The sequence below is a fragment of the Centruroides sculpturatus genome, unplaced genomic scaffold (assembly GCF_000671375.1).
Source record: "Centruroides sculpturatus isolate CEXI.00-Female unplaced genomic scaffold, Cexi_2.0 scaffold1130, whole genome shotgun sequence".
In the NCBI taxonomy this organism is placed as follows: domain Eukaryota; kingdom Metazoa; phylum Arthropoda; class Arachnida; order Scorpiones; family Buthidae; genus Centruroides; species Centruroides sculpturatus.
The window spans coordinates 9433-22945 of NW_019385290.1; the positions used below are offsets into that span (position 1 = coordinate 9433).

Below are 13513 nucleotides of genomic sequence, written 5' to 3' on the forward strand. Positions count from 1 at the left end.
ATCTATATATATAACCCATTCAACAGGTGTCCGTCCTTCCTTCCTTCCGTCCGTCCGTCCCGTAACCGTTTGACAACCGACACTAGAGGCGCCCCTATCGTGTGTCATATTTCAAACATTCAAATTAACAATTTTAATTCTTATATAAATTAACAATATGAATTATTATTATTCATTTGGCAATAAATTATTATTTGGTCAATATAACAATATAAATAATTCAGTATATTTGTAATATGAATTTATTATTTCAGGGGCTTATATCTCGCGAAGGGTCGCGAGTAGGGGTATGGTTCCTTTGCCTTTATTGTTCGCACAAGGGGCTACAGTTTGGGGGGTCGCCACCTCTTCACCTAATCTTACCATTGGGACTTTAACAGAGCTGTACAGCATATTGATAGGAACAAAAAAGTCAAAGGAACCGTGCTTCATGGAAATTTGTAAACAACGCCCACTAGGGGGCGTCCCGGGCTAGTAGTAAAATATAAAACAATAAAACAAAAATATAAAATATTAGACTGTTATCTTATTCTAACATTAAAAATAATTCCAATTTTTGAATTAAATTTAATATAAAATATTAATTAACAAAATTAAAACTAAAGATGAGATTACCTTTTTGTTTTATTTTTTAAACTTTGTAATGTAGAAACCTGTTCACCCGTGTTCACTGGCAACCCCCTAATCTGATTTCAGCTGTTTATTAACTCTCTCAAGTATGGAAATCAAGAGTGAAAATAAAAAAGTGCAATTGTTTTGATTTTGGTTGTTTATTGTATGATTTTACTTTGTTTTACAAATAATTTCCTTTGTCCAGTAAAAATAATATAATAAACTCTGAAAAATTACACAAAATAATTTTATTATCGATATTAAAATTATTTTCTGTTAATTTTGTTCAAAATGCTGTAATCTTTTAAATAAGATTTCATTATGAGTTTTACTTCTTTTAACTCTTTTCCCTCACTAGGAAATTATGTACAGTCTGCAATATTACAAAATCATAGACTTTAAATTCTAACTTTGTTGTTGTTTTTTTTTTTAATATAAAAGTTGTATAACAAATGGAACTGTACCTAGAAATCTGTCATATATTACAGTAGAACCTCGATTATCCGCCCCCCGATCAACCGACCCCTCGGTTAACCGACTGTCCTAGTCGGCAAATTTCAAATGTCCGCTAGTGGTGTGGCGCTACAATATTTGGCTATGTCTTGGCTACTTTAATATTATTTTTACGTGTTTTAGCTGGCAACACTCATTCGACCATGAAAGGGAGCCAGTATTTAAACGAAGCTTAATTTTCTAATTTTTAACGATACAATAGCGACGATTATTATTTTAAAAAATTTTTGTTAGGCTTAACATCGATGAAAATTCAACGCAAAATAGGTTAATAGCGATATACTAATATACTAATTACATGGGATATAATAATATACTACACTAATAATGGATTTTTTCATACTTTTCGGTTATCCGACCAACCCCAGTCCCCAATTCGAGGTTCTACTGTACTATTAAACTCATCCTACTGTGATGATGCACATTATTCAGCATTTCAAATCTCTGTTGGAAAAACAAAACTTCTCAAATTTGGACTAACCCAGTGGCGTAGCAAGGGGATGCAAGGATGTGTATCATGCACTGGGCGCCACTCGCAGAGGGGTACCCAAATGGTCTCCAAGACAAACTATATGTGTTTCTGGAAGGGGAGGGGGCACCAATAAAGTGTCGTGCCCTGGGCGCCAGTTACGTTCACTACGCCACTGGACTAACCACCAATAAAAATTGGTGATAAAAAGCCCAAGAGAACAAAAGTGAAAAGAGACACACTTAGTGGAATTTGTAACACTGACACATGTGGGTAGACATCAAAAAAGCCATCCAGCCATATCCAGTGACCATTCAAGCAAACCATCCTCCATTACCATCAACCATCTTTGTTGCTACTCACTGATGTCGTTGAGGAGACCCATTGAGATTAGTATAACATTGTTTATTTTTTAAAGAAATATATTTGTAAACCTATCTCTCATGAATTCAGAGGAATGGTTGTAATCTTCTATTTGATTAGAGAAAATGAAGAGATTATTCACTAAATTGCATCAGCAGCCACTCTGTTAGACCCATATAACATTCACTTTTCATAATTAAACTTAATCATAATTATCTCCATCAAACGAAAATTTACAAAAAGAATTCTAAAGTATTGTCATCAGGGACCAGCTTTCCTCATCTGCATTTTACCAGCACTTATTTTGTTGTAGATAAAAGCTGAAACAACCCCAAGAAAGTATGATGGAAAATAGAAAACGTCCAAACATTACCAGTTCCTGTTTTTTAAAAAATGTTTATATTTTTAATTGGATATTTTTGTGTTTTTTTTAAAGGACTGTTTGGCAGCCAGTAGCCTAAAAGAAAAGATCAGTTGCCAAAAATGTAATGTCTGGAACACAAAGTTAATAAATGGTGATTCCTATTTTTTATGGAAAGGACTTTGTCTTCAAAAGAATTAATCATAATTATCTTCATCGGACAAAAATTTACAAAAAGGACATTAAACTATTAAGTGAGGTTCACACAGGCTGATTGTCCAGGCCTAACTGAAAATTGCCCAAAACAAAAGGGGCAGACCTCTAGTATCAGAAGAGTGTGATTCCAAAGTCATATTTGATAATGATGGAGAGAAGAAAGGCGTCATCCTCTCAGACATGTGCAAGTGAATTAGCTGGTGGCATTTTTTTCAGTTAGATGGTATGATTCCCATATACCCAGGCAAACCAAGAGAGCAAAATCACACTTTTTTGATGTTCTAGATCAGTGTTCCACAACTGGTGTGATGTGAACTTTTACATATTCTATTAATTTCAAGTTTTATTTATATATTTTTATCACAGTTGTTGTGTTTCTTATGCTTGTATTTCATTCACTGATGAATACAGATGATAAGATGATGTTAAAGCAATAAACACATATGTCGTCCCAGTACTCACTTATTCGTTTGGAGTTATACATTGGATTCATACAGATCTTGAGCAACTCCAAATGAAAACAAAAACAACACTTACTAAGCATAAACATCATCATCCTAAATCTCCATAGAAAGATTAATCCTTCCACGTAAAGATGGCGGACGTGGCCTGATCAACATAGTTAACCTTCATTACAAACAAATACAGTCACTGCGAGAGTTTTTCTACAGGAAACAAGAAACATCACAGTTACATAAAGCAGTAACTCTAGCAGACTCAAATAACACACCATTAAACTTACACTCACATCATACAGACTTGACACAACATATAAAAAGCATAGACACCATCAAGCAATCATGGGCTCGAAAGGCACTCCATGGCAGGCATCGTTATGACCTGGCCCAAAATTTTGTTGACAAAACTGCGTCAAACAGCTTGTTAGATCGGGGATACTTCTTTGAGGAGACGGTAGGATTCATGATTGCCATACAGAATCAGGTTATAAATACTAAAAACTACAGAAAACACATACTCAAAGATACAACACTCACAAATGACACATGTGGAAAATGTCACATCATGCCAGAAACTATACAACACATCACTTCTGGTTGCAAGCTCTTGGCACAGACAGATTATTTACACAGACATAATCAAGTAGCAAATATAATATACCAAGAGCTTGCAAAGAAAAACAAATTATTAGACATCCATGAACCATACTACATATACATTCCACAGACAGTATTGGAAAACAACACACACAAACTGTACTACGACAGAGCCATAATCACAGATAAAACAATTTACCACAACAGACCAGACATCACACTCATTGACAAACACAATAAAATCACATACATTATAGATATAGGCATTCCAAACACTCACAATGTACAAAATACATGCACTGAAAAAATTAGCAAGTACACAGAACTCTCCCAGGAAATGAGGCATCTGTGGAGGATGGATAGGGTGCTTATCTCCTGTACAGGTGTGATACCACACACACTACACAAAAGCCTGGGAACATTACAATTGAATAGAAATACATACATCACACTACAGAAGGCCACTATATTGAATACATGCCAAATTGTTAGGATTTCCTGAATATAGACACTGACACACTTATTTAACTCGGCGTGAGTGAGGTTGGGTATGTCATACCCGAGATTTTAAACACAGATTATTTAATGTTATTGTTGCCACACAAATCATGTTGTCACAGTAGCTGGAGGTAAGGGAGTGGGGGGCGAGGCACAGTGTTGAGTTTAGCGTTCCGCCGGTATCAATGGGAGATACACATGAGCAAAGGTGGCTGGGGTACATCACACCCAACCTAATAGTCGGTGTTACATTTTTGAGTTGACAGTAAGTTTATGACTTATATTTATTTATAGTATATAACCAAAATGTACTGGAGGTAGAATAAGTTGAAAAATAAATTACACTGATATAAATCCAGCAAAATTTAATAAAATAAAAATGTTTTCAATCGTTTTTCAACAATCATCCTCAGTTACCAAAAATAGAACAGTAAATATTGAACATAAAATGCGTTCAAAATAAATATAAAAATAAAAATTAACGAAAAGCGCCCTAGCGGACAAACTAATGAAAAATTAACAAATAAACTAAATAAATAGTGAAAAATTAATAATTGTAAAAGGACCTCCACGCAGTGGACAATGAGTCGGCGTCTCTATGGTTTATACAACCGGTTTTCATGTGCGCTTTATAGATTTCCAACCTCTCCAGATGTTTGATCGTTTGCCTATTAGTCATCGCTTTTATAATTGATGCTTGATCCCATTGCACGTCTATATCCTGTTGCTTTGTGTACGATGCCAACACAGTGTTATCACGGTTCCTATCGATTGTGTATTTATGTTCCTTGATCCTTTGCTTTAGACCACGCATCGTCACACCCACGTAAACTAGCCTGGAATCGAATCGTTGATCATGTAAAGGTACCAAATATATACTCGTTGTTGAATTCCGATCCTCTTTCTTTTTATCGTTTCTCAAAAGTTTGAAAATAGTGGGATTGCGCCAGTATACAATGTGTATGTTATTAGACCTGTATATAGATCTGTAGATCTATATATCTGTAGGCAATAGATCTGTATATCTTGTTCAAAAATGGGATGTAATTAAGCACTATTCGTTTATTACAGTCAATCTTGGGAGAATGCTGTGCAGTGGATTGGAAGGATGAAATAAGATTCTCTATTTCTTCCTTTGGATATCCGTTTAGTTGGGCTATCTCAAAAATGTTCTTTAGCTCCCTTATCGTGTCGCAAAAACTTGTACAATGTGTGTAAGCACGTTTAATCCATGATCTGAAAACCGCCAATTTGATATACTTGGGATCGATTGATTGGCATGGGATGATAACGGGTTGAAAGCAGGGTTTACGGTAAATATCGGTCCAGATCTCCCCTTGCTTGCATGTAATGGAAATGTCCAGGAAGTTAACACTGGAGTGGCTCTTCTGTCAAGCTGCAAAGTTAAACCATAAGGGTTATTGTTGATCTTGTTTAAAAAATATTGTAGGTTAGGTTCTTCGTGCCAAAGTACGAATATGTCGTCAATGTATCTGGCGTACAAAATGATCTGCTGTTGAAATTCGGGTAGGATGGTGTTTTCAAGCTGACGCAAAACCAATTTGCAAAGGATTGAAGATGTAGGACTACCCATAGGCACGCCTCTTCCTTGTAAGAAGATATTTCCTTCAAACTCAAAAAACAATGTGTAACAAATTAAATACGCTAATTCCAGGATATGAGCATGATAAGATGGAGCATTTTCTATATTGGCAAATAAAAAATCCCTTACAGAACAGAAGCAAGGAGGTAATTTTATCGAAGGGTACAAGGATTTGTAGTCGAATACAGTCATACATTCCTTGTCTGTAAGAGAAGTGTCTCTGAGACTCTCCACAAGCTGCAGTGAGTTGGAAATAGAAAACGGATGTAGGTGGTCTCTAGCACGGAAGAAGTTGACTAACTGCTTTTCAATCAAGAATGTTGGGGAGCCACATTTATCAATGACCAGACGTAGCTGGTTACCCGGTTTATGCATCTTTGCAAATGCAAATAATCTAGGTGTTCTTGGAGCGAGGATCGTAGAATTCTGCATGTGTAAACGTCGTGCTAAAGCAGTGGAGGTGAATCTCTTAACCCTATGCTGCAAAGTATCCAAGAAGTTGACGGGAGTAGACTGGCACTCTGTGTTTGTAATATATTCTTTCAGCTTCTCGTTGTAATTAGAACGTTTTAGTAGTACCACTTCTTTCGATTTATCCGCCCTTGTGAATATAACATTATTCTGTAGTAACCATTGGCGCGATTTCTTCAAGTTAAGGTGAAAACATCTTGCGTTTATGTTATTGCTCCTCTCTTGCACCGTGCAGAATTTGTTTTTCCATCGAATAACATCTTGATCCGTGCTATTCATATCCTTAATGATGAGCTCAATATCTGGAATGAGGGTCTCCGGATGCAGTAATGGAGCCGGAGCATAAAGAGGACCGAAACAATGCTGTCTCACGCTGTGATACTTAACTCCCGCTTCTTTTGTGGAGTAATATTCTGGCATCAGAATATCCATTTAATCTTTTTGACGTATGTATGCTTTAAATTTCTTTCGTAAGACTGTGATAAATTAACTACCTTTCATTGACATTTGTTAGCAGATTAGGGTCCTGTTTGTAAAGATCATCTTCCGTTTTTATAAGCTTATATAAAAACGATAAAAAGAAAGGATCGGAATTCAACAACTAGTATATATTCGGTACCTTTAGAAGATCAACGATTTGATTCCAGGCTAGTTTACGTGGGTGTGACGATGCGTGGTCTAAAGCAAAGGATCAAGGAACATAAATACACAATCGATAGGAACCGTGATAACACTGTGTTGGCATCATACACAAAGCAACAGGATATAGACGTGCAATGGGATCAAGCATCAATTATAAAAGCGACGACTAATAGGCAAACGATCAAACATCTGGAGAGGTTGGAAATCTATAAAGCGCACATGAAAACCGGTTGTATAAACCATAGAGACGCCGACTCATTGTCCACTGCGTGGAGGTCCTTTTACAATTATTAATTTTTCACTATTTATTTAGTTTATTTGTTAATTTTTCATTAGTTTGTCCGCTAGGGCGCTTTTCGTTAATTTTTATTTTTATATTTATTTTGAACGCATTTTATGTTCAATATTTACTGTTCTATTTTTGGTAACTGAGGATGATTGTTGAAAAACGATTGAAAACATTTTTATTTTATTAAATTTTGCTGGATTTATATCAGTGTAATTTATTTTTCCACTTATTCTACCTCCAGTACATTTTGGTTATATACTATAAATAAATATAAGTCATAAACTTACTGTCAACTCAAAAATGTAACACCGACTATTAGGTTGGGTGTGATGTACCCCAGCCACCTTTGCTCATGTGTATCTCCCATTGATACCGGCAGAACGCNCTAGGGCGCTTTTCGTTAATTTTTATTTTTATATTTATTTTGAACGCATTTTATGTTCAATATTTACTGTTCTATTTTTGGTAACTGAGGATGATCGTTGAAAAACGATTGAAAACATTTTTATTTTATTAAATTTTGCTGGATTTATATCGATGTAAGTTATTTATAGTATTTTTAGATTTATATCTAGATTTCTCAAATGATAGTCTTCGCATTAGACAAAAAAATACATCTTCCAAGGAAACTCAAAAAGTGTTTACTGATCAACTGTGAGAACCTTCATTACCTGTTTCCAAAAAAATGGCTAATAAATATGTCAGGTATGGTGAGTGTACTAAAAAACAGATAGGAAAACAAAACATTGCTGTTCGAAGTGTGAGAAGCCAAAATGTATGAAGTATGCGATTTTTGTGTGTGGAGATTGTGCTGATTTGTAGGTGTAATGTTGGTGCTGTGCAAATTGATCTCATAAGACCTTTTAGTTTTTTTTTCTATTTTCATAATTAAAAGATACTATAGTTATGTTGATTAACCAAAGAAGTTGTAATTTTGTTAGAATTTTATACGAAAAAATGTTAAAGTACCAAAACTTGTACTTTTTCAATGAAAATATAGACACTTTGTTATTTCAATTAAAGAAAACATGCTTTTCAATCTTAAACATAATATTTTATTTATTCATCTTGTTGAATAGATACTATTATTATCCCAAGTGAAAAAATACTTTATACACAATTATATTATATAAATTTCGGCATCAAAGTTTCGGGTATCTCCTACCCACCTCATAGCTGGTGTAACAATTTCTCACCTCATTCACGCCGGGTTAAATTTAGTGTTTTTTGGTTGCTATGCTTTGACTCTGGTCTGGCATAGTACATAGCCACCGGTGTCAACAGAGTATAACCCACTAAACCCAACATAATAATAATAGGTTTATGGCATTACAAAATTCTATTAATAGTATCATATCATATGTTTTTGAGGGGAATAACATTTTGGTGTGCCTTGTTGAATCATGTCGAGTCATAGGTGTGCCGCAAGTAGAAAAAGGTTGTGGAACACTGCTCTAGATGAACTAGCAGCATTATCTCAGCACTGCAAAATGCAAATTAATTGGGCTAGTTGCTAGTTTAAGATATCCTATGGTTACAATTGGGCAGTTAAAACCCTTATGACCTATGACAAATTCAAACAATCTCTAATACATTGATTCAAATGAGAGCCATATTCTTTACACATTCAGAAATTTCATAATTACATCCAGTTACCTGATAAGGATATATACACACATGCTATTTGACTATAAGCCCTGGCTTCTGAGTTATTGCTGGAACCACTCAGTGCTGATGAATGAGATAGAGAAATGTTATAACTATCAAACTTGCAAATCAGAATAAAGAGAGATTACAATTTTTGCAGAAATTAAATGCCAAAATCAAGCAATCAAATCAACCCTCATACATTTGAAGAAATGATTGGAATAGGGTTGTGAGAAGAAATAATAGAGAAACTCACTGACAATGATGTGTTATGATAGGCAGACTAGCAACAATAGAACAGTCAGACAACACTACTGTAGAGTAAACCCTAGTGTAGACAACATAATGACAAAATTGACCAGATAGTAAAAATAAGTCAGTCCAGAAACTATCAAAGATAAGAAGTGTTTCCTTGGACAAATCTTCCCCCCCCCTCAAAATTGCTCAGTCAAAGTTTTGTCTTCTTATATTATATCTTGTAACAAAAACTATTTTCATCAAAATCAAGAGAACAGGCTGTATTCCGGTCACCACCTCGTGTCTTTGAGAGTGTTGCTTGGTCTGTTGGTTGCCAATTGGCTAAACATTTGTCTGTCTTGAGAGAGCACCATTTCTCACTAAATGTAATTCTGGATGACTTTTTTCTCAAAGATTCGCTTGTCTTCCACAGACGAACAGATATTCACCTTTTGTCTAAAACCTCAATTTCATTAGATGCAGTATGGATGACTGGATACTACTCAGGCTAGACAATCTCATTAGAAAACATTCTCTATCTTGAAATAATCTTTTCCAAGATAGAGAATGTTCTCTAATGAGATTGTCTAGCATAAGTAGCACTTTTGATCTTTTTCTAAAGTGGCCACTTTACATTTCACTTGGGATCCATTTTTTAAAATGATTCCACTTGATTCCATTTTTTAAAATGATTCTACATCAATTACTGAAGCATTGAATATGATGTTATTATGTACTTCTAGCAATTCATCTCTCTAAATATTTTTAAAAATACTGCCATTCAATTTTCTCTTAACTAAGTACACATGCTTTTCTAACTTAAATTATTAAAACTTCTAATTGTTAAGAGAAAATGTTATCCAAAACATTTTGACATTACAATGCATAAAACATTATAAAACAAATAGAAATTTAATAATTTAATTAGGTTTCTGTTACTGGTTTTTGTAGACTAAAGAATTAAAAGCTAGTGGCTTTTTCTTCAGTAGCATATCACACAAGAAACAGTATATGTTTATGTAGTTTTTATTAAAGGAAATGCATTTTGGGTCTTAATTAATGACCCCTCTTCAGTCCTTAGACTTTACAAAAAAAAAAGAGAGACAGACATGGGTTACATTAAGAGGAATACCAAAGATGCATTGGAAGATAAGGTGGAAGAAGACTTGAACCAAAGGAGACTTAAGAGAGAAGAAGCTCTTGATAGGGAGAAATAGAAAAAACTTATTAAAGAAGTTAACACTGACCCCATATAAACACGATAAAAGGCGAAGATAAAGAAGACATGGGTTACATTATACAGAATACTGTAATACATATAATATAATTAATATGCATCTATGTCCTTAATTTAATCAAAATTATTCTTTCAATCACTATATCAGTGTATTTCTATTAATAGGACTTATCATACTGGTGTATAAGATTACAGCCTCACAGTTACACAGATTAAAATTGTTTTATTTTACAATTACAATCAGGTAATTGTAAAATAAAACAATTTTAATCTGTGTAACTGTGAGGCTGTAATCTTATACACCAGTGTGATAAGTCCTATTAATAGAAATACACTGATATAGTGATTGAAAGAATAATTTTAATACATATAATATTTTATCAAAATTTTTTAAAATAACTTATATGGTTGATTGTTGGTTACAACTGACATGGCAATCAGTTTACTAGGGTTGCTGCAGGGTTCAGATCATCTTTGAGTATGCAGTTGCATTTTGCAGAGTGCAGTTGTATCTATATGAGAGGGTAGCTTCACCTGATGGAGGCCATCTGGGGAGGTGGGGTGGGATAGAATCACATGTGGATACTACCTGTTAGGGAGGAGGTGTTTCCAGATGTCACTAATAGTTAGACCATCTGGTGAAGCTACCCTGCCCTCCCATATAGATACAACTGCATTCTGCAAGATGCAACCGCATACTCAATGATGATCTGAACCCTGAAGTAACCCTAGTAAACTGATTATCAAGTCAATTACCCAACATACTCTCTAATCTAATGTCAATTGTAACCAACAAAATCAGTAAATTATTTTTAAAAATTTTAAAATATTATATGTATTATTCTGTATAATGTAACCCATGTCTCTCTCTCTCTCTCTCTTTTTTTTTTTTTGTAAAGTCTAAAGACTGAAGAGGGGTCATTAAGACCCAAAATGCATTTCCTTTAATAAAAATTACATAAACAACTGGTTCCTTGTGTGATATGTTACTGAAGAAAGAAAGCAACTAGCTTTTAATTCTTTAAAGTTTACAAATACAAATGTTTGTCAAAACTACATGCTTTATTTGAATCTTGGGTTTTCTTCATCATGTGATCTATAATTTTGTACTCTGTATTTTCGAAAATTTTACAATTTCATTAAGTTAAAATTCTATATTGTGTTGAGTGTGCAGATAACCTAAACATATATTATCAACCTAGTAACATCAAGACATCAACAACAAAGATGAGATCATTATAAGCTACCCAGAATCTCTATCTCTAGAAAATGAGACCAGAGATAAGTGACTAGAATATATATAGCCCCAGATCACCAGCAAGGCAGAGAATGTACTGTACTGTACATATCAATTTGATCCACATATCCACAATCAAGATGATCTCCATCACAACATAAATACCTTATCCATAAACTCATAATAATCTGAATACATTGCAAAAAATCTTTGAGAAGCAAAGAAAAAGGATTTTTAAGAACAAGTGTCAATAAAAACAGGAAGACAACTTTAGGTAGATATTCTAACAACAAGAAACATGGTCATATTCATTCAACAGACATTAAATGAGTGCACTCACACAATACCACAAATCAAATATTAATACTGTTATATCAATGGAACAAACTGTAATCTCACAATTGACATCAGTACAAAGGTGATCCCAATTACCAAATCAATCCTCAACAAACTGCAGTCAATCCTCAGTTTTTGAACTACTCACTTTTTGAACAAATTGATTCACAAACAAAATTTCAAGCCTGTATATGTTGCCAAACAAGCTACTCAGCAAGAGCTGGCCAAAGATTACATGACACAGGCAGTCAACTCCCTACACTTCCTATGCTAAATAAAGTCGAAGGTCCAACCAGTCAACAACGAAAGTACAGATTCAAAAGTTAGCGGTGCCAAGATCAGCACATCATTAGACATCAGTACACAGATCATTGATGACACTGCCATTTAAATTAGATTTTGACGCACATGCAGGAAAGATATTGCTTCTGTTTTTCAGCATTTGCTGCAGTTAAACTTAAATGAAATTAATTAATAAAACCCACATTAATTGACATTCACGTAATATAAATGGCATCTAAGAATTCGTGCTTAAAGGTGCTTAAGTCAAATTAACAATTTATTAATATATTACATTGCATTTGTAAGCACTTTTATGCATGAAATACACCTAAAAAAATATTTTAAAAAAGGCATTAATTGAATTAATTTCCTGAACTTTGGGGATTTATCGAAATTTAAAATGGCAGCGCGCTTAACCGAAAGTTTTAAACCAAAACTGTCTCGCCTAAAAATAAAATTTTTGAAACTTGAATAGTGAAATTTTCATGACAATAACGTGTTCAATCATTATTTGTTTATAGAAAAATGAAATTAATCGATTTTTTAGTATAAGCATCAAGAAAATAGGTAAATACCTCACCTTCTAACAGTAAATAGAATATAATCGAACGTGTTCTTCTCAGATCTTTTCTACGTTAATGCCAATTTTTGACGGTAGAGGCTCTTCGTTCGAAAAATTTCAAAATTTACAAATACAGTATTATAAAAATTTATTATATAATAAAAAATAAATAAATAAATGAATTTCATATTTATTGATGTAAATCGGTTTAAAAATAAAATGTATATTTTACATAAAGATATTAATGGTTGTTACGTAATAGCTACTTTAATTCACTACTTAGTCTGACGGTTTGACGACCGAATGGTCAAGCGATCAAGGGAGCGCCTACTGCTCTAGGGGACCTAGGATCAGAATCTGGACAGGTCGATAAATCCTTAAGCCCTGGTCACACTATGCGATTTCCAGCCGCGCAGGCGACTGCAACCGCAACGGCTATTTCCGTTAACTGGTAATCCCTCTCGAAAACCGGCGCGACTGCAATCGCAACTAGAAACAAAAAGTTTGTTCTACTCGCGACGATTGCAAACGCGCATCCAATCAACAAACGCCTTTATGCCACGTCATACAGTGACAACATTGAAAATAGTTCATCATCATGGCGGATAGTCAGAGGATTAATACTTTTACAGAATCGAAATTGATCGAGCTTATTCAGGCTCACGAATACCTGTGGGATTTTAATTCTTCATTTTATCGAAGATTTTATCTTTTCATGTATTTTCGCCAGCTCTATTAAAATAATCGCCTTTTTTCTTTTATTCATTCCAGAAAAGAAACTGCTTGCTATTTTAATAAGAAAAGCGGCTAAAATTCCGTAAATACTCTGAAGTAGAACGTAAAATATCGGCAAACTCACGAAAGTAGTCAAAAACAAGCTACT

General features: G+C 34.2%; 2 protein-coding genes across 2 annotated transcripts in view; both read right to left on the minus strand.

Moving 5' to 3' along the window:
* Positions 1-12736, minus strand: part of LOC111637239 (tyrosyl-DNA phosphodiesterase 2-like) — a 21341-nt gene extending 8605 nt beyond the window's left edge. The window contains exon 1 of the mRNA XM_023382683.1: positions 12649-12736. The gene's annotated coding sequence lies outside the window, so the exon portion shown is untranslated. The remainder of the gene's footprint in view (positions 1-12648) is intronic.
* On the minus strand, positions 5271-6593 carry LOC111637234. Its single transcript, XM_023382676.1, has one exon. It carries the CDS (start codon positions 6591-6593, stop codon positions 5271-5273), a length of 1323 nt encoding a protein of 440 aa, XP_023238444.1.
* Positions 12737-13513: the final 777 nt, after the last annotated feature.

Coding starts and splice junctions, on each gene's coding strand:
- LOC111637234 (XM_023382676.1), bottom strand. CDS start 6,593: ATGGATATTCTGATGCCAGAATATTACTCCACAAAAGAAGCGGGAGTT.